Below are 22,659 nucleotides of genomic sequence, written 5' to 3' on the forward strand. Positions count from 1 at the left end.
GCTATGTGTTCCTAAAGGCACTTTTTTTTGTGTGATATGAATCAACTGGAATGTTTTCCTTCAACATTATTTTTCTTCACGTGGTAAAAATTTTAATTTGTGAGGCAAATCATCAAACACTCAAAATATATTTTGGCCTAAATTAAAGATTTGTGTATTTGCATATTTGTCAGTCGTAAATGAAATGGGCCAGATTTCTACTCAAGAAATCATGGCATAGTTTATTAGTAACTATTTGCATTTATTTGATATAGTTAAATATTAAGAAGTATTAATTTACTAAGAATGCACATAGTGCAATTAAAACAGATAGCAAAAGATAACTAATTTATAAAACATACGGCCTGTGATAACATGCATTTTGCCGCTCATAATAAAAATCACAGAGAGAAAATTGAGTTGAAGATGTGTGAATGAAAGATGTCTCTCATCCTGAAAAAGTTCTCATCCTCTCATCAATACAGTCCAAATGTAGGATTATGCATAATTTTTGGCCCATTTTTGCTGTATTTGCATGTGGCTCCCTTTGCTAATTTGTCAGCTAGAGGATTTGCCTATGTAAATATATGTATGTGTGTATGTGTATGTATATGTATGTATATGTATGTATGTGTGAGTATGTATGTGTGTGTGTGTGTGTGTGTGTGTGTGTGTGTGTGTGTGTGTGTGTGTGCACCTGGTATTCATCACGTTGTGGGGACCAAATGTCCCCACAAGGATAGGAATACCAGTAGATTTTGACCTTGTGGGGACATTTCCCAGGTCCCCATGAGGAAACAGGCTTATAAATCATGCACAATAAGTTTTTTTGACGAAGTAAAAGTGTGCACAATCTCCTGTGAGGGCTAGGTTTAGGTGTAGGGTAGGTGTAGGGCGATAGAAAGTACGGTTTGTACAGAATAAAAACCATTATGCCTATGGAATGTCCCCATAAAACATGTAAACCCAACATGTGTGTGTGTGTGTGTGTGTGTGTGTGTGTGTGTGTGTGTGTGTGTGTGTGTGTGTGTGTGTGTGTGTATTAGCTCATCACAATCTCACAAACTTACATTTTAATTAATGAAGCTCTCTCTACACTGCTTTTGCAGCCAATGACTATGGCAACTTTAACATTTGAAAAAAAAAATGAAAGGATACTATGGCAAATTTATCCTACTCAAACTGATTTTTTTTTTCTCCATGAATGTATATTGACCTGTAGAATGAGAGCTGTTTTATACCCTTGGAAAATGATGAGCTATGCACACATATAGACACTAGGGATGTTACAATATACTTAGCTCATGAGATGGGACAAAATACAGATACTTGGTTCACTAGAATGAAAAGTGAAACAATACAAATTGTCTTATTAAAGGCTGTTTTCACCTAGATATTTACAGTGGTGTGATAGCCCTCTTCTTGATTTTGTATTTTTTTGCATGTTTGTCATGCAAAATCCAAACCCACATGGCCCTGTGTGAAAAAGTTTAACCCCCCACCCATTAAAACTTAACTGTGGTTTATCACACCTGAGTTCAGTTTCTCTAGCCACACTTAGGCCTGATTACTGCCACACCTGTTCACAATCAAGAAATCACTTAAATAGGACCTGCCTGGCAAAGTGAAAAGATCTTCAAAAGCTACACATCATGCTGAGATCCAAAGAAATTCAGGAACAAATGAGAAAGAAATTAATTGAGATCTATCAGTCTGGAAAAGGTTATTAAGCGATTTCTAAAGCTTTGAGACTCCAGCACACTAGAGTGAGAGCTATTATTCACAAATGGCGAAAACATGGAACGGTGGTAAACCTTCCCAGGAGTGGCTGGCCGACCAAAATTACCCCAAGAGTGCAGTGACGACTCATCCGAGAGCTCACAAAAGACCCCACAACAACATCTAAAGAACTGCAGGCCTCTCTTCCCTCAGTTAAGGTCAGTGTTCAGGACTCCACCATAAGAAAGAGACTGGGCAAAATGGCCTGCATGGCAGAGTTCCAAGACGAAAACCGCTGCTGAGCAAAAAAAAAAACATAAAGGCTCAGTTTTGCCAGAAAACATCTTGATGATCCCCAAGATATTTGGGAAAAAACACTGTGGACTAATGAGACAAAAGTTGAACTTTTTAGAGGTTTTTCCCATTACATCTGACGTAAAAGTAACACAGCATTTCAGAAAAAGAACATCATACCACCAGTAAAATATGGTGTGATGATAGTGTGATGGTCTGGGGCTGTTTTTGCTGCTTCTGGACCAAACACTTTTTCACACAGGGCCATGTGGGTTTGGATTTAGTTTTCCCTTCATAATAAAAAAACTTCATTCAAAAAAACTGCATGTTGTGTTTACTTGTGTTATCTTTGATTAATATTAAAATTAGTTTGATGATCTGAAACATCAAAGTGTGACAAACATGCAGAAAAAAAACAAATCAGGAAAGGGGCCAACACTTTTTCACACCACTGAATGTACCGTATAAACTTGCAGTTCTCAATTCCATTCCTCGCGCCCCCCTTCCAATGGAACATATACTCTCGCTTCGAACCAATGAAAAATGGTGGAATATCCTGCTTTTCAACGTGTCACGCTTCTTTTCCATTCATCAGTGCTGCGACTCTGCTATCCTATTATGCAGGTTTTGTGTTTATAAGAGGAAAATGTACATGTTACACGTGTACGCCAGAGCGCTACACATGATGTTTCATTAACAAAGTTCGGGAGAAGCGCGTCAGATACTTAGCGTAAACATCACAAGAGGAGCCCATTCAAGTCAATCAGCGCCATAGGTTTAAATGCAGCTGACTCACCTCCATTCACTCGACGGTTTATCAGTAACCCTCCACCACCCCATCTCATCACTCCGAGTTCTCACTACTCATATTGGGGGGTACTCTGGGTTCGGGCCATCCCCGAGCTCGGAGCCCTTCACCGGACAGCACGCCAAACATGCATTACTATTCTCCGGCTAATTATATGTAAGCGTGAACTCGTGAAGTGTAACAAGCCGGATGAAAAGCTCGTGCTCAGGACAGATGGACGTGGCTGTGTATCAAAGGTAAAAAATTATATAAATACTGTTCAGTTTCTCGCAAAAAACGATCGTTTCGTGTCTTAGGACATCAATGTACCGTCACGAGCCGCAGGGTGTAATTTGGATGGTTTTTTTTTTTGTTTTGTTTTTTTTACTTTTAAAGGTCTGGGGCTCGTTCTTCGTACCTCGCTAACTCAGTTAGCTGGATTTGATTGTTGACGATTCCGTGTGATCTTGGATCGTTCAGTTCTTCGAAGCTCATCCTGGACTTGCTGTCATAGCAACAGGTGCGCAAGATTAAACCTGCTCGGGAGCAGGTTTATTTCATGTAAACAGGATTTAGGCTGCGTTCCTAGCGGGTTATGATTGGTTGAAATGGCGAGGTCACATCTGATTGGTTAAAGAGCACGACTGACACGGACTGACTCACGTGGGAAAATAAAAGTATTTTGCAAAAAAAGTGTAGAAAATAATTACGACGATTCACACACGAATGATGACCACAGCTACACACACATTATATATATAGCCTATATATACAGTTGCAATCAAAATTATTTAACCCCCCAGAGACTGCAGTACTTTACAAATGATTTTTGCTCTTTCTGAAGATTCAGGACTAAATTGCATCTACAACAGTTTTCTGGAATATTAAAAGTGATAATGTCAATATATAATGTAATGTTTTTGAGTTATAGGATTTTTTAATAACACAGCTATGTCAGAATTATTCAACCCATATTCAACATTGCTGTTTTAAGACAGTTATTTTTATGGTCAGGAACAAAATTGTCTTAAAACATAATTAAGCCTTTACAAACTTATTAAAAATGGAATTCGCTTGGGGTGTTACACATAGTATACCTTTAGCCCATACAAGTGCTGAAGATGAGTAGCAAATATGGTAAAGTCAACAGAGAGCTCACACTAAATCAATAGAGAAGAAATAGTTTGTTATCTTAAAACTACATGAAGATTTCTAAGACATTACAAGTTCCTAGAGACACAGCTGGCAGTCGTATTCCTTAGATTAAAGTGTGTTGAACCAGAAAACCTTTGAGTCTGTTGAACAAAAAAGCACAATATCATAAAATGTTTGATCAGATCAACTGAGAAAAACTTGCAATGTACAGCCAAAGACTTGCAAGATGACCAGATGAAAGGAGGCAAAATATTTCAATGCTGTGTATAAGAAGGACACTAGACAAGTATGGTCTTCATGTTGAGGAATCTTGCTGAATACCATTCTTGACCAAGAAGAACAAAAAACTGAGTTGAACATGCTAAAATTCATTTAGTTAAAGACCTGTGGAGTTCTGGAAGAATGTTTTATGGAGTGATGTGACCAAACTGGAACTTTTTTGGATGTATGGATCAGAGGTATGTCTGGTGCAAAAAAGACAAAGCTTATAAGCAGAAGAACACCATCTCCATCATCAAACATGGAGGTGTGCCAGTCCTGTTATGGGGTTGTTCTACTGTAGCAGAAAGTGGAAAACATGACCATACAAAAGATATCATTGATTTATTAAAGTATCAGACCATTTTGGCAAACATTGTGATGCCTTTTGTGCAATGTCTGAAGCTAATAATCAATGGACTTTCCTGCAGGACAAACATCCCAAAGTATACATTCAAATCTACTTACGCTTGGTTCAGGGATCAGTCATAGAATGTTTTTTTAATAAGTGGCCTGTTCAGTTTCCAGATGTAATTCTCATTGAAAATACATGGTTGAATTTGAAGCAAGCAGTGGCAAAGTAAAAACCAAAGATTATCAGTGATCTGAAAGCTTTTTCAGTTCATTTTGAACATGAATGTTTAGAGCCAATTCGATTTTTTTTTTATCATTATTCATCAACTTAAGTTCTCAGAATTACTCAAATGTGTCTTAATAAACTTTCTTTAATAGTTTACTGATGCCTTTGTTTCACAATATGTTGTTCTCTGTAGCAAAATGTCTTGCAGGTCAAGGGGGTTGAATAATTTTGATTGCAACTGTATATATATACCGTTCAAAAGTTTGGGGTCAGTACATTTTTTTTTTTTTAAGTAATTAATACTTTTATTCACCAAGGATGTATTGAGTTAATAATTAAAAATTTATTCAAAGTTAATAATAAATAATTTACATTGTTATTAAAAAAAATATATATTTTGAATAAACACTACTTTTTAAACTTGTTATTCATGAAAGAATCCTGGGGAACAAATAACAGGTTCCAAAAAATATTTGGCAGCACAACTGTTGATATTATCCAGCACTGATCATTCTAATAATAAATCAGCATATTAGAATGATTTCTGAAGCATCATGTGACACTTAAGACTGGAGTAACAGCTGATAAAAATTCAGCTTTTCATCACAGGAATAAATTCTATTTTAAAGTATGTTTAAATAAAAACCATTATTTTATATTGTAAAAACATTTTGCAATATTACTGTTTTTTTCTGTATTTTTAATCAAATAAATGCAGCCTTGATGAGCATAAGAGACTTCTTTAAAGACTATTACAAGTCTTACTGACCCCAAACTTTTAAACGGTAGTGTATATAAAAATAAAAATATAAATAAAATAACATATCAAGGAAAAAACATGTAACATGGGCAGCACTAACGCATTTAATTTGTCTGCTTCTTTTTGCCAGCCGTCTCTCCTGGCTTTTGCATGCTTTGAGATGTTTCCTGTCATTTTAATTAAAGACTCAAATTCGGCATAACCTTCCAATAAAAGCTCTTGTTCTGCTTGGGAGAAAAACTGGGCACGTTCTTTGGCCATGCTGAACAGCCAATAACAGCGTTGCTAATCATTGTTTCTACTATCGATATATGTCCCCTTTTAAACCAACGCATGAACGCGCGCTTATCTCAGATAACTCAATCCAGCGATACTAATCATAAACAACAGGTGTGTTCGAAGAACCCAGTTAGCCGGATCATGATTAGCCCGATGATATCATCTTGGATGTCTCATTTGATCTCGGATGTTTTAAGCAACGTACGAAGAACGAGCCCCCGGTGTCACCTACATCTTGGATGCCCTGGGGGTGAGCAAATAAACATAAAATTTTCATTTTTGGGTGAACTATCCCTTTAATGTAAACAAAACCCTCAGCGATGACCTGGAATTCACTAAGGATCATTTGCATATAAAATCTTGCAGTGTACCGGACACAGCCAGTGAGGACTGGATAAACTTCTTCTTCTGTTTTTTTGTTTTTGTTTTTTGTTTTTCTAAGAAGGAGAAGCATTTTCCAGGAACCTCAATGAACATGTGTAGGTAAATGTTCTCATGGATTAGTGTGGCCAAATGAGGGTGAGTTTCCAGGGACCATGTGATTATGCTGCATTTGATTATCTGTGTCCAGTAGAACAAAACAATTGATTATAATTATATTTAAGAAGACTATTGGGAACATTTACTGAATATTACAATTATAGTATTCTAACCATGTTAAGATGTAAATGAAGCCCTGAATGCAGTTTGGCATCTGTTTGAAGACAAACTGGCCCAGATGTGTTGTTGTAGGCAGTCAGTTACTTGAGTTGTAAATGCAATGTGACTGAAATGACACTGAAAACACACCATAAAATCACATTTGCAACCGACTGAACTAAGGTGTATTAAGTGATAAAAATGTATTTGACAAAAACACATACTCATCTGCACCAACAATTATAGCTTGATTCACTTTTAGTTTGGTTTTGAAAATATTGTGAAATATTTGTTTAGAAAACACGTTATTCGTGTTGTCAGAGTCAAAGTTCACACTTATTTTAAAATGTCTGTATAACAAAAAATCAACTTGCAATTGTATTGCAAGAACAAATGCAATACAACTTATTTACAATCTTTGCGTAGTTCGAGTGTCTACCAGCAGATGCTGCAAGATAGCAAGGTGACACTGGATCAATGTTGAAATTCCATCAGAATCATCATTTTGGTTGAGGTTGAAAAATCAGTGCTAAATAATATTGGATCAATGTTGATAATGCAATGCTTTTCAATGTTGAAATAACAATATTGACTCAATGTTGATTCTTGGTCAGCATTTCACTAGTGGAACTTAGACTGTCAATCTGTCATTTAACACTTAAATATGGCATATTTTCCTGAAATGTAGTGAGCACATGTTCATCAAACAATAAATTCTGTTAATTTTATGAACTCATCACTACTAGCAGCACCAATAAATAAACAAATAAAATTGTTTGCCGAGTGTGTATTAACAAAGAACTGTGGCCATTAGATAGAACCCAGGTAAACCAGCAGGATATTATTAGCAGCAGTAATAGTAGTAGTCATAGCATTAGTAGTTATGTTTTTAACTAATTAATTACTAAAAACATAGCTACTACTACTACTATTACTGCTGCTAATAATCTGTTCATTAGCTACCTGTTTTTGGCTAGCTAGAGACTGATAATGAATAAATGTTCCAATGAATGTCCTTATAATTGTTGTGGTCATCCAGACATACATTATTATATTAATTTAAACATTAAAAATTTTTTAAAGCAAAATACTTTCCAATTATAATTAAACATTTAAATTATAATTATTTATATTATTTATGATTTATATATTCGTTATAATTATGAGATTTAAATCATATAGAATTTGCATATGAATTGCCTAAGAATACAGGTTAATAGAGAATTAAGAGGCTTTTTTATGCGCCACAATCCAATCCATTAGGTGGCAGTAATGCAACTTAAAGCTGGCTGCCAACCGCCAATCAAATCAAAGCGCGGCATAACAGATTTCAAATGCGTAAGGGACGTAGATGAGGCCACTTTAAGGCCGCTTTGTCATTCATTTTATCTTTACCTTGTATGCGCATTGTATTTTAAGCTCTGTCCCCCATTTCACAAGGCTAGTCCCACTCTAAACTCATGTTTGAGCTCTCTTAACTGAATATAACTTGTTCTGACAGATCTTAAAATGTCATTGCCATTGCTTTGTCTCAGATGCACACCAGTAATGGTTTTTTTTTTTTCCCCTTGCATTTTATAAAAGCTGTTTAAATATCCTAATTTAACTAAGGTCTAGTCCTGATTTAAGATAATCCCTGTCTGCGAATCAGGGCCTAAATGTTTTGAAGTCACCACAAAGTTTTATTTGTTGTTGTTGGATTATTTTTTAATAATTTGTTTTATCTGAATGCAATGTTATTTTCTTGTTCAAATAGTATGGGTCAAAAATAAACATTTTGCATGTAAACTGAAGGACGTTGTTTGAGTGATTTATTGATTCAAACCATATTAATTACAGTCCTGCTTGTTCTCTAATTGAAAAAAGCATGATCGATTTGATATTGTAGCTATGTTAATTCATTGTTAAATAATTGATTTAATTTGAGTTGAAGAAATGTTGATTTTATGACCATCTTGATTGATTTTTCATCATTGAAATAACGTTATTTCAGGGTGCCACATTGACGTTTAAACAATGTTAAATTTCAACATTGATTCAATGATAATTTGATTGATGCATTAGCATTGATTCAATGTTGATTCAGTGATGGTCTGCGCGCACTGTACAGTAGTGCTACCAATTAGCGATTAGTGGCTATTGGTCTTGTTACAATAATTTGTTAATGTACTGTAAGGATGTGTTATACGAAAATATAGCCTACATGGTTTTCTTTGATGCTCACAACAGTAGTACATTCTGTTGAATTCGGCGGAAGTAAGTTTGTCACCAATGTCTGTTATTATTAATAATAATGATAATAATAATATACAATAACAATAAAACACTGTTCAAGCTTGTACTTTAAACCTAGCGTTGCGTACTGCAAATATTGCTTATAAATTGCATGCACTAATGCATCATGCTGAATTCCTCATTTGCAATTCGCTTTGAGTAAACTCTTATCAGTAAAAAAGTAATTGTCTTTTCATGATAACAGAGGCATGTGTGCGTTAGAGTTATAGTTGTTATGAAAATATTGATGTGAATTGTTGTGTATTTTTAGTGGTTTAAGACATTGTTGTGACGGTGAAAATAGACAAGGGGAAGCAAATGCAGTTTGTGAAGTTTATTAAGACAAACAAACAAAGGAAAGATGACCAGAGGGACGAGACGATGTGAAGGGATGATTCCAGTGAGGTGAGTTCTCTCGGCTGGCAGACACAAGGGCTCGATGGCAGAGTGGTGACGTGGCGTGCAGTTCCTGTGGTGTAGATGAATCCGGTGACAAACAACGACGAGATACACATCCAACAAGACTCACAATCCAAGACACGACAAAGAGGTCCAAATCCAGAATGACTATCGAACAGGGAAGAAGAGAATGAGGTGAGTTTATGTAGCAGACGGTAATGATTGACACCTGGTGCCGGACTGATTAGCAGCTGCGCTGAATGAGCATGACGAACAACACAGACAGACACATGATACGAGACAGAGCACATGGCATAATAAACAACACTGACAAGACAGAGCACATGTCATAATAAACACAGACAGACACATAATCACAAGACCTGAGAACACGGCAGATGCATGAACCGTGACAGTACCCCCTCTCCTAGGAACGTCCCCTGACGTTCCCAGACTCCTGTACCTGTTGATTGAAGTCATCAATAAGGGAGTGATCCAGTATGTCCCTGGCAGGCACCCAACTTCTCTCCTCCGGACCGTAACCTTCCCAGTCCACCAAGTACTGAAATCCGCATCCCCTCCGTCTTGAGTCCAGAATGCGATTAACCGAATAGGTTGGTTCCCCATCTACGAGTCGCGGCGGTGGGGGAACCGGGACTGGCGGATTAATACGTGCAAAGAAAACGGGTTTAATTTTGGAAACATGGAACACGGGATGAATCCTCCTGTACACTGGAGGGAGGTTAAGGCGGACTGCCACCGGACTAATGATCTTGGTGACAGAAAACGGGCCAATGAATTTGGGAGCAAGTTTATTAGATACGGATCGGAGAGGAATGTCCTTAGTAGAAAGCCACACTTTGGAACCGACGACGTATACGGGAGGCCTAGACCGGTGGCGATCAGCTTTGGCCTTGGTGCGCGCTCCCACCCGGACTAGAGTCTCACGGGCTCTAGTCCAGGTGCGATGGCACCTCTGGACGAAGGCGTGAGCGGAGGGGACCGCGACTTCGGATTCCAGACTGGGAAAAATTGGTGGCTGGTACCCTATACTACATTCAAATGGGGATAGGCCCGTGGATGATACTGGTAAAGAATTGTGGGCGTACTCCACCATCGACAGCTGTTGGTTCCAGGATGAAGGATTTCTAGTGACCATACATTGTAACGCTCTTTCCAAGTCTTGGTTGGCTCTCTCAGTTTGCCCATTGCTTTGAGGATGGAACCCCGAAGAGAGACTAACAGTGGCCCCCAGAAGTTTACAAAACTCTCGCCAAAATTTGGACACAAACTGGGGTCCTCTGTCGGAGACCACGTCTGTCGGGAGGCCATGTAACCGAAAGACGTGGTCCACGACTGCCAACGCTGTCTCCTTGGCTGAAGGTAATTTGGGCAAGGGAATGAAATAAACCGCCTTCGAGAACCGGTCCACCACGGTCAAAACTACCGTGTTACCCTGAGAGGGTGGGAGGGCGGTGACAAAATCTAGTGTGATGTGGGACCAGGGTCTCGAAGGGATTGGCAGCGGTTGTAGGAGCCCATCTGGGGGTCTGTTAGAAGTCTTACCAGTGGCACAAACTGAGCAAGCCAAAACAAAACTGCGAACATCACGAGCCATAAGTGGCCACCAAAATCTTTGCTTAACCAAATGTAAGGTGCGACTTACCCCTGGATGACACGCCACATTAGAACAATGTCCCCACTGGATAACTTCGGACCGTAGACCCTCTGGCACAAACAAACGGTTCGGTGGGCAACCGACCGGAGGCGTTACCCCATGTAAGGCTGTCTTAACCTTCGATTCGACCTCCCAAATGAGGGCAGAGACAATAAGTGTCTCGGGAAAAATACCCTCGGGAGTAGACGGGCGATCGGAGCGGTCAAAAATACGTGATAAAGAATCGGGTTTAACGTTTTTGGAACCCGGGCGGTACGAAACAGTGAAATCGAAACGTCCGAAAAAAAGTGCCCACCGAGCCTGCCTAGAGTTCAGTCTTTTAGCCGTTCTAATGTATTCTAGGTTTTTATGATCGGTCCAAACGATGAAAGGTACCCCTGACCCTTCCAACCAGTGGCGCCATTCTTCCAACAGCTCTCTGTTACCAATATCATAATTTGACTCGGCTGGCGACATGCGATGAGAATAAAACGTGCAGGGATGCATCTTGTCGTCCGTGGGTGAGCGCTGGGAAAGCACCGCACCTACCCCCACCTCTGATGCATCGACCTCCACCACGAACTGACGTGAAGGATCAGGGGTGATGAGAATTGGGGCCGAAACAAAGAGGCTCTTGAGGTTGGCAAACGCTGCTTGAGCGGCGTTTGACCACCTGAACGCCGTTCTGGTGGAGGTCAAGGCAGTCAGAGGTGCGGCTAGTTGGCTGTAATTACAAATAAAACGCCGGTAAAAATTGGCGAAGCCCAGAAACCTCTGTAGGGCCTTACGGGAATCTGGACTTGGCCAATCTACCACAGCCCTCACCTTCTCGGGATCCATGCGCATTCCCTCGGCCGACACAATGTACCCTAGGAAAGGAACAGACTGTGCATGAAAATCGCATTTCTCCGCCTTGACAAAAAGCCCATTCTCTAGCAGCCGCTGGAGCACTCGTCGGACGTGCTGAACATGTTCCTGGGGAGACGAAGAAAAAATCAATATGTCGTCCAGGTAGACATATATGAATTGGTCGACCATGTCTCTCAGCACGTCGTTAACGAGTGCCTGGAAGACCCCTGGGGAGTTGGACAAGCCGAAGGGCATGACCAAGTATTCAAAGTGCCCCCTGGGGATGTTAAAGGCAGTCTTCCATTCATCTCCCCCCCTGATGCGGACCAAATGATAAGCGTTTCTTAAATCCAATCTTGTGAAGATGGACGCTCCCTGCAACCTCTCGAATGCTGAAGATATTAGCGGCAAAGGATAAGTATTCTTTACCGTAATATTATTCAGCCCTCGGTAATCAATGCAAGGTCGCAGAGATCCGTCCTTCTTCCCCACAAAAAAGAACCCCGCCCCCGCTGGAGAAGAGGAGGGTCGTATGAACCCCGCTGCTAGAGAATCAGAAATATATTTCTCCATAGCCTCTCTCTCAGGAACAGAAAGTGAGTATAATTTGCCTTTAGGCGGAGACGTACCTGACAGTAATTATATGGCACAGTCATAGGGATGGTGAGGAGGAAGAGAAGCAGCCCGAGACTTACTGAACACTTCCTTCAGGTCGTGGCACTCCGCGGGCACGTTACATAAATCCACCGCCTTCTCCTGTAACATAGAGCTAGAAACAGACGGACAAGCAGACACAAGACAAGACTCATAACACTTAATGCTCCATTCAGACACCGACTTCTGCTGCCAATCAATCCGGGGGTGTTGGATGAGCCAGGGGTGTCCTAAGACCACGGGTGCATGAGGGGAGTCCAGGAGGTAGAAGGGGGTGCTCTCACGATGGTTGCCAGACACCGTGAGAGAGATGGTTTCCGTGACGGAGGTGATGGTGGGAAGGGTCTGGCCATTGAGTGCGTGGACGGCGATGGTTTCGGCGAGGGGACGGACAGGAATGTGGTGTAGATGTGCAAAAGAAGAATCGATGAAATTACCTTCCGCTCCTGAGTCCAGCAGTGCAGTGCAGTGAAGTTCATGTTGCTGCCATCTAAGCCTAACCGGGAGGAGCGTTGAGGTCGAGGTGGACGAGGACTTTGTAGCGCAGACCCCACCCGACAGTAGCCTCATACTTACTGCCGGGCTGGCCCTTTTACCGGGCAGCTAAAGGCAAGGTGCCCCGCCGCCCCGCAGTAAAGGCAAAGGCCGTGGGATCTCCGCCTCTCCTTCTCCTCCCGGGTAAGTCGGGCCCGACCCACCTGCATGGGCTCGGGATCGTCGAAGGAGCTGACCGCGTTGCTGCCGCTGGCTCGAAGTGGTGGCCCCTCCCCAGGGGGGAGCCGAGCGGGCATCCACCGCCGCTCGGCTCGGGAGAGTCGAGCATCTACCCGCAGCGCCAGCGCGATGATGCCGTTGAGGTCTGCGGGTAGTTCCAGGGCGTAGATCTCCTGTTGAACGCGGTCAGCCAACCCATGCAGGAACATATCCGCCTGCACCTCCTCGTTCCAGCGACACTCAGCCGCCAGGGTGCGGAAGGCGATGGAATAATCAGAGACGGATCTCTCCCCCTGTCGGAGATCCCTCAGAGCCCTCGCGGCGTCTCTCCCTGTGGCCGTGCGGTCGAAGACCCTTCTCATCTCCGCGGCGAGTGTCGAGAACGAGGCACAACACGGATCCTGATTCTCCCACACCGCGGTGCCCCAAAGGGCCGCCTGCCCAGTTAACAGGGTGAGCGCGAATGCCACCCGGCTCTCCTCACTAGGGAACGTGCGTGGCTGCAACGCGAAATGCATGGAGCACCTAGTGAGGAAAGCCCGGCAGAAATTCGGCTCACCGCTGTACAGCTCGGGTGGGGGAAGGCGGGGCTCCGGCTGATGGGCCGCCCCGTCCGGCTCTGGCAGGGCGGGCGGAGCGGGCGGCGTGGGAGGTGTGGGTGGTGCAGGGGACAGCAGCACCTGCTGTAATCGCTGGGTCAGGTCCGACACTTGTGTCACCAAAGCGCCCACGCTCCTCTCCTGAGCGTCCAGCCGAGAGATGCAGCTTCCAACTGCTTCCTCCACCGTGAGTTGAGTGCTGCCTGCTGCTTCCATAGTGGTTCGATAGTTCTGTGACGGTGAAAATAGACAAGGGGAAGCAAATGCAGTTTGTGAAGTTTATTAAGACAAACAAACAAAGGAAAGATGACCAGAGGGACGAGACGAAGTGAAGGGATGATTCCAGTGAGGTGAGTTCTCTCGGCTGGCAGACACAAGGGCTCGATGGCAGAGTGGTGACGTGGCGTGCAGTTCCTGTGGTGTAGATGAATCCGGTGACAAACAACGACGAGATACACATCCAACAAGACTCACAATCCAAGACACGACAAAGAGGTCCAAATCCAGAATGACTATCGAACAGGGAAGAAGAGAATGAGGTGAGTTTATGTAGCAGACGGTAATGATTGACACCTGGTGCCGGACTGATTAGCAGCTGCGCTGAATGAGCATGACGAACAACACAGACAGACACATGATACGAGACAGAGCACATGGCATAATAAACAACACTGACAAGACAGAGCACATGTCATAATAAACACAGACAGACACATAATCACAAGACCTGAGAACACGGCAGATGCATGAACCGTGACAATTGTCGTATTTACTTCGTAATGTTTGTATTTTATATTGATTTGGATTTAAGGATATTTGTATTCATGATTGTTTTTTATTTGGCAGATCGTTCCTTGCGGAGCTCTATGCATACGGACTTCTGATGTCCAGGCCCTGCTGTTTTGATAATGATTTGTTTTGATTTTTCAAGTTTGTGATATTTTGGGTTTTTGAATAATTGTAACTTTTGTTTATTTTGTAATAGATAGAGCCTACCTTATGCCAACCACTGGGTTATGTGTTTTGTAAACCCAAGTTTTAATCCATTTTTCTGTGTTACAGCAACCAGCCTGAATGGGAATGCTTTTCTTTTGGGGTTGTCCGGCGGGCCTTCTTCTCACTGCATGGCGGTGTAAGATTTTCTGCTTTCATGCACTGCATGAGTATTGATTTGAGTGTACAGTAGATTTATTTGCACTTTTCACTACACCTTTATGTTATTGCAGATTCGTATATCAGTGCACGTGTGGTGTGTGCTTTCTGGCTGAGGGATCCGTGGCCCTTTGACTTCCCTTTCTCCCTTTCTGCAGGCTTGGTAACCCTGATATTCTAAGATTCTCTGCACTCTGTCAGATGTTAGCATGTCTCTAATAAAATCGGTCACAAACATTTTGTCTTAGAATTTTTTCACTAGGAGCAACTCTTTGCACTAAGATTTTTTTATGAATACGGGCCCTGATCTCTTAAAGGTGTGATATGCTTTTAAAGAAATACAATCATATAATAAAGTTAATCTTGCCTAAGTGGAGATTTTTATGATGTTTATTAATAAAATGGTTAAACTTGAAGGTCACACCTCTGTTCCCTTTTTTAACAAGGAACTTGTGTTGCTGTGTTAAATTATTTCCATGGGTGTTAAACCCCGGTGGCGTAGTTGGAATATAAAGTGCAATTATGGATTTAAAAAAAGTAATACATCTTAGAATTACTTCATGATGAGACATTTGGTTATTTTTAAACTTAAATATGGAAATGATCATGACACATCCGGACAGAAGTGGTATGTAAAGTTGAACTAATGTACCTCCTCTCTCTCTCTGTCTCTGCCTCATAATTGTTCATTCAAACATCCTCAGCTGAAAAAAGAGCAAATCAAGAATTGATATGAGCATGAGGGTTTTCTACAGGATTCTGTCACTTTACCTAGGTAAGTGAAATATACACTTTCAGTGTGTCTAATATTTTATTGATTCCAACTTTTTTCCTTTCACTACTGTGCAATTTATTATTATTATTATTATTATTATTATTATTATTATTATTATTGCTCATTTCATTATTATTATTGTTTTTATTTTATTTTTAAAAGGTACAAAAGCTGTCACTGGATCAGTATCCTTTTAAAAAGTACACATTTGTACCTTATTTACCTCAAAGGGTGCATGTAAGTACCTTCAATATACACATTAATACCTATAGTGTACATTTTAGTACTTCAATAGGAGACATTTGTGGCTTGTGCAAAGTTACCACCCAGTGACGGCTTTTGGACCTTTTTCCTGAGAGTTTTTACTCATACTGTAATTTTAATCATAAATGATTTACCAAAATGTAATCAATGATTCGATTTAAAACTGAACATCACCATGTTTCTAATTTCTTTTAGGGTATTTCTCAGTTCAAATAAAGGCGGATAAAACAGAAGGTAAGATTTTGTGAGTTAAACATTGTCTAATTATGTGTCTGATTAACATTATTTATTTTAGTCTAACCACAATCGTAAACACTTACACCACTTATTTAGAATCTTTATTTCAGTGTTGGTGTGTTTCATTCATTAACAAAATACTATAGATTTATAATATCATCTATGCGCGCTCCTGTTTACAGTCATTGGTGCATTTTAACCAACATACCTGTACTTTGACTAAATATTTGACTGTGCCTTAACGTATGTGCACAGATAGTCGGGATGTAAAACATCCACAGTTCATTTGGTTTTAAGGTTTATCTTAAATAAATGAATTCAAATGATGGAGCTGCACTTTCTACTAACACAGAATACACAAGGAGTATTCATGGATATCTAGTTTAGTTGCTGCTCAGTGCTTCAAACTAAACTCTATGCATTTACGTTTTTTAGTTTTATCTATGTGACGCCTAGATGTTCAGAAACCAACTTAGTAACAAACAGTGAGTTAATGCCATCAAATATGTAAATGAGTTTGTAGGAAAAAAAAATGGAGCATTCCATCACTTGCCCACCAATTGATAATCTGCAGTAAATGGGTGCCGTCATATTGAGTCTAAACAATTGATAAAATATCCATGATCTATAATAACGCTTCCTACAGTGAAAAAAGTCGTCTCATTTAAATCAGAAGAGAAATATCCACAGATCAAGCACAGTTTACAGGTGAAACCAGTTCAGTTTAGGGTCTTTTCACACATTATTTCAAAGCAGCTTTACAGAAACTTAGAATATTAATGTTGATACTACATTATTGCACATACAATTCCAGTGAGAATGCAATTCTAATTGTAATTACAAATACGTTTTTTCTCTAAAAAAAAAAAAAAAAACATTTTCCAGTGAACATTGCAGAATGGGGCTCAGCCGATCAATCAACATTATTTGGAAGCTGGTATGCCCAAAATGCTGTGGATAGGAAAAGCTACACATGTACTCATACTTTATCACAAAGTGACCCGTGGTGGACACTGGATCTGATGAAGGCGTACAGCGTGAACAGAGTGACCATCACTAACAGACTCAACTGCTGTGGCGAAAGGATAAACGGGACAGAGATTCGGGTTGGAAACGATTCTTCAGATGTTTTAAGCAACCCAGTGTGAGTCTTTCCAACATTCTTATACAGAATTGTTTTTCTTTTTAGAACTATTGACAGGTGCTAATATTAATGTAAGACCACAAAACAAAATCAAACCTTTAAAGAAAGCAGACAGATTTTACCGTAGGAAAGCGAAGCGAAGTAGCTATTCGCTTGACTGATTTCTCTTGACTTCTTAACCAGCTCATTTAAATTATTATTTAAATTACTCTCATGAGTCATTTGTTACTAAAAAGAAGCGGTTCATATGATTAATTGGTAACACTTTAGAATACGGTTCCGTCATTAATACATAACTACACTAATGCACTACTAACATTATAGTAACTACTATTAACTAACAAGAAATTATGATTAACGAATCAGTAATAGCACTCAGCTGAAAGTGGTAGTTAACTATTAGCTAATCAGTAACTACTATTTTTTTTTCATATCTCCCAAATAACTAATAAGAATTACTACAGGTTCATAATTAATGTGAATGATGCAAAATGTATAATTAATTCTAAAGTAAAAATCATAGTAACCCACTAGTAATGAGTCAAGAATTACCCAATACTTCAGAAGGGATTACTAATTATTTGGATCTGTATTCTAAAGTAAAGATCATGATAACTCTCTAGTAATGACTGAAATCATTGTAAGCTTTTGAGCTATATGTAAGGTTTTGGATAGTAATGACTCATGTGTTACTACATCCTTCTAAAATAATTACTAATTATTTGGATCCGTATTCTTAAGTGAAGATCATGGTAATCCACTAGTAACGACTTCGGTGTTACTAAAGCCATCAGAAGTATTACAATCCAGAACCTTAAAAAAAAAAAAAAACTCAATAGTTTTTTAACGAGGGAGTTATCATGATCTTCTAATGTAAACGATGCAAAATGTATAATTAATTCTATAGTAAAGATCATAGTAACCTAATGACTCAAGAATTACCAAATACTTCAGAAGAGATTACTAATTATTGGGATCCGTATTCTAAAGTGAAGATCATGATAACTCCCTAGTAATGACTGAAATCAATGCAAGATTTTGATGTACTCACATTTTCAGATCAGGTAAATGGTTATTTATTTTTGCAGTCGAAACGTGCTAAAAATTGCATCGCAATGTTTTACCGACATCATCAAATACACTGTTCCAAATTCAAGAAAGTGCTCTCTTTACTACACCCTGATGGTTGTATTACATTAAAATATAATTATACTACAGGGCATGTTGAATGCTTAAATCTGATTGGCTGATGAACGTTCTAATGGTGTGCATTATTTTTAACGAAATGCACGGCGAACTTAGTTCCAGGCAGAACTTGACCGCATTACATGTCTGTATCACTTTGCCACACGGCTTTAGTTATTTCAAAGGTCCCTACAGCCTAAAACATCAAAATAACCAAAACCCACAATGACACTGGCCAAACTAATAAATACAGTAAACAATAGGATAAAAACGACAGAGAACGTTGGTAACAAAAAATATCAAAATTCGACTAAATCATTTCTCCCTGAAGCATCACACAGGCAAAAAGGATATTAACAGCAAAGCTTTATTTTCTATGTATAATACTAATGTTTCATTGGCCTGACAAATAAATGCTAATTTCTATTGCAGCTTAGTTGTAAAAGATAAAAATATTGCAAAATATCATGTGTGGTACATAAACTGGCAGTGTGTTTAGGCACCAAGCAATTGCACTCCTATTCAATTTCTACTAAAGCGGACCCCCAGGAAATATCAAGGATAAAAATATAGTGTTCTAAAAGAAAGAGAAAAGTAATAATATTGTATAAAAAACACATTTAGTGATAAGAGAACAAAATACAGGAGCCATACTATTAATGAGCAACTTATTCATCTTTCCCCAGATGTGCCGTAGTTTATGATCTTCCAGAAGGAGCTACCTACAGCTACTCGTGTGATGGGATGGAGGGGCGTTATGTTAGCGCGAATATTCCTGGAACTTCAAAGATTCTTACTCTGTGTGAAGTGGGAGTCTATGTGATTTTTCCGGGTAATTCAGCTACTTAACACTTTCCATGTGATTTTGACTTTTTGAGCTATTCTAATATCATAATTGTGTTTTTAAATATCGTATGGTGTAGTTCTAGTCGTGGTCCATAGATTTTAAAATGTACCCATATGGTGCTCTCATAATGAATGGAGAAAGCACATTCTCTAATTTGGCAGGAATAAGTCCTGCCCTCTAAATAAAGGAGCCAAATCGCTAATGTTTTAACGTTTAGTTAATGTCAGATTTGAAATATGTGATTTAAATGTAATTGTGGCTGTGGCAGTGGCAGGCAATTTTTGCGATTTCATGATTTTCCCCATTCAGGTAGATAAGGAAGATAGGAAATGGTTGCTGGAAGACATTGCAAATACGGTCGAATGAGTGAAAAGATCTGATGGAATTCCATTCTAGATTTAAGAAAGCTTACTATAATACTCATTGATAATATGATATCTTCCAGGTAATTTGGCAACAGGAAGAAACGTCACACAGTCATCAACCCATGACATCTGGTCTGCTGAAAATGCCATTGATTTTAATCCTGGTTTCACAAAATCATGGTCAGCTTGTTCCTCAACCAATGATGAGTCCAACCCATGGTGGAGGGTGGATCTAAATTATATTTACAGAGTAAGTAGAGTAGTCATCAGGAACAGACTAGACTGCTGTCCAGAACGAATAAACGGAGCTGAGATTCGGATCGGAAACTCTCTGGAGAACAACGGTAACAACAATCCAATGTGAGATCCTCTTTCAGTGGCCTTATATCCATGAAAATCACTGAAAAACACATATGAAGAAAGACTGTATCTAAATGATGTTTTCTCTGTCTTTCTTTAGATGTGCTGTGATTTCTAGCATTCCTGCTGGTGTTTCCTCCACCCACGTATGTAACAATATGGAGGGTCGATACGTGAATCTGTTCATTCCTGGAGATTCCAAGTTTGTTACTCTGTGTGAGGTGGAGGTCTATGGAGAAGGTCTGATCAAACAGAAAATCAAGCTATAAATAAATTAAATCCAAAACTGCTTGCTTACTAATTTCGGGCTGCTAATTTAACCATAAGGTGAAGTGGTCTTATATTATCCCTTAATCAGCAGAAAAACACCACAAATATATGATTCGTGTCTAAATCAGAGCCAGATTGCAACCGTTTGTTCAACCCATTTTCACATTCATATTTTATGCCTGATTTAATGGTTAGAATTAAGGCCAATGACAGAAGAAAATGCAAACAATGTTTTCTGCTATGTCTGTGGGTGTTTTACTTAAACATAAACATAAAGTGATAGATGTTGTGGAAAGCATATTTATTCACTTATAAAACTAAATTTATGCAACGTTAGTTGACATTAAATATTTGAACATTTTTCTGCTCCTGTGCAGACTGTAAGTTAAATATAATAAAAATATTTATTTTCAACATTAAAACCGAAACTTTTACATATGACTACTTTTGTTGTTTTTGATAAATGCATTGAAGCTAGTACACATAATTTTCATTATTATTTAATGAAAAAGAAGTTTTTGTCTGATATTTTTAAACACAATAATTAAATCATTTGCAAATCATCTTGAGAAATGCAGGAATGCAACCGATTTATTGTTTTTCAAAATGTGACATTTCTTAAGGTCCATGCCCTTAACAGTTAATAATTCACGATATAAAAAGCATTTGTGTTCGACACTAAACCATGTCCTTCCTTATTGCAAGTGAACCTGTATTTAATTGCATCTTATTATATTTCTTTGTGTGCACAACCTCTTCATGTTGCACCTGTTTAATATAAAGAGACATGCGCTTCCAAAATGTTGTAGAGGATGTATTTTGGTATTCTTAAAATGCATGATTATATGACCTGTTGCATTATATTATTTGCATTTAGCATTTGCCTTTCCCTTCTACGTATGTTCACTCTTGTGTGCCCTTCTAGGTCCTTTATTGAAGAAAACCTTTGTGAAGGTCAAGCTGCAGTCTAGTTCGAGTCTGTCTGAACCTGAAATGAGAGTCCAGCTCCTGTCACAGGTGAGAGAGTTAAACATACAGATATCTGAAATAAAATCTCATTGATAGCAGTTTTAAGAGATCTGCTCATTTCAGCTGGAGTCGGCTCTGGCCCAACGAGGAATTTCTGATGTGAGGCTGCAATGGACCCAACCGCCCAAACAGGAAGTGATGCAAAAGGAAGCTGCGCCAGGTGAGCACTTCAATACAAACAAACGTTTTAAGTCAAATGAATATGCGTATATTACAAGTAGAATGAAAAATTATGTCTTTATGATATAATGAACCATTTTATTTACAGCTCAGAGTGCTCGAAGGAAGAGATGATGATGGGAAAACTCTCCTCAGATCACCTTGTTCATCTTTCATTTATCTTTCATTGCTTTAATATTTGCTGTTCCTCACAATGTAAAGGGCTTATTTTCTGCAATTAAGATGATCAGTCAGTCTAACAAAACTCATCTTTGGATTCAGACAGTCTCTTATTAGTAAATAAGCTGTTATTTCCTGACATGGATGTAATGCCTAATGATTTGATTTTAGGTAGATTTGGCCACACTGTGGTGATTTATTAATGGTTAATGGTTTATTATTGGTGGTTAACATATGAATTATTTGTGTTTCTGTGACTGAAATATTCTCTATAGAGTTAAACAAGATTAATCCATCATGTTAAAATAATTGATGCATCATGTGAAATACAGTACACTTGTATATTACACTGAACAATAAACCAACCAATCCAGCACCAGGCTGCAATATTTCTATGGACTTTTATCATAATCAAAGAGCCACACATGCATATGTGTCACTTATACAAAATAAGCAACCAACTGGTGAATCTGAAAACTTGGCATGATATTACAGTGCGGTTGTTCATAATATGAATCTTTATATGTTGCAGTTAATGTAACAACACAAAATACGGCGAAACTTACTGAGCCAGAAAAAACATTTGCATGAAGTGGTTGTGTTTTCTGGCACATTTGAACTAAACAACTCAATCAATCATTACAACTTCACCAATGCAAATCATATATGAACTCATTCAGTAAATTAAAATAATATAATATTTTTAAGAACGAAATATCAATAAATCACATCCACTGGTGTTCAAGTCAGTGTATACAATTTGTAGTAAAATTAAATAGTTAAAATTGCTGTAATTAATTTCTATGCCCCTAGTTGTATTAGTTTTTTAACTTTTCAAACTGCATCATTTAACACAAAGAGGTAATATAGAGAGATCTATTGGTGAGCATTGGCTGACCATTTTTGGCTGGACCCTGAAGAAGTATGCGAACAATATTTTCCACCGGAGGTTGAATCCAGCTGAGATTCACATCAGGGATCTTCAAAGCCAAATTCATCTGAGAGGAACCATTATTGGTGAGTGATTTTATTTCCATTTTAAAGAGATACTCAACATCAGAAGGCAAGATTCTTAACAACAAGTGCAAAGGGTCAA

The 22,659-nt window shown here is 39.1% G+C and overlaps 1 protein-coding gene across 1 annotated transcript; it reads left to right on the forward strand.

The window, feature by feature from the left end:
* The first annotated feature begins 15,480 nt into the window (after window positions 1-15,480).
* LOC141331454 (uncharacterized) lies at window positions 15,481-21,915 on the forward strand. The gene is made up of 9 exons (XM_073836503.1): window positions 15,481-15,523; window positions 15,983-16,021; window positions 16,910-17,168; window positions 19,040-19,185; window positions 19,646-19,925; window positions 20,026-20,165; window positions 21,121-21,212; window positions 21,288-21,384; window positions 21,493-21,915. Exons 1-9 carry the CDS (start codon window positions 15,481-15,483, stop codon window positions 21,516-21,518), a joined length of 1,122 nt encoding a protein of 373 aa, XP_073692604.1. The 3' UTR covers window positions 21,519-21,915.
* The last annotated feature ends 744 nt before the right edge of the window (window positions 21,916-22,659 follow it).

Source organism: Garra rufa, chromosome 3 (genome assembly GCF_049309525.1).
Source record: "Garra rufa chromosome 3, GarRuf1.0, whole genome shotgun sequence".
In the NCBI taxonomy this organism is placed as follows: domain Eukaryota; kingdom Metazoa; phylum Chordata; class Actinopteri; order Cypriniformes; family Cyprinidae; genus Garra; species Garra rufa.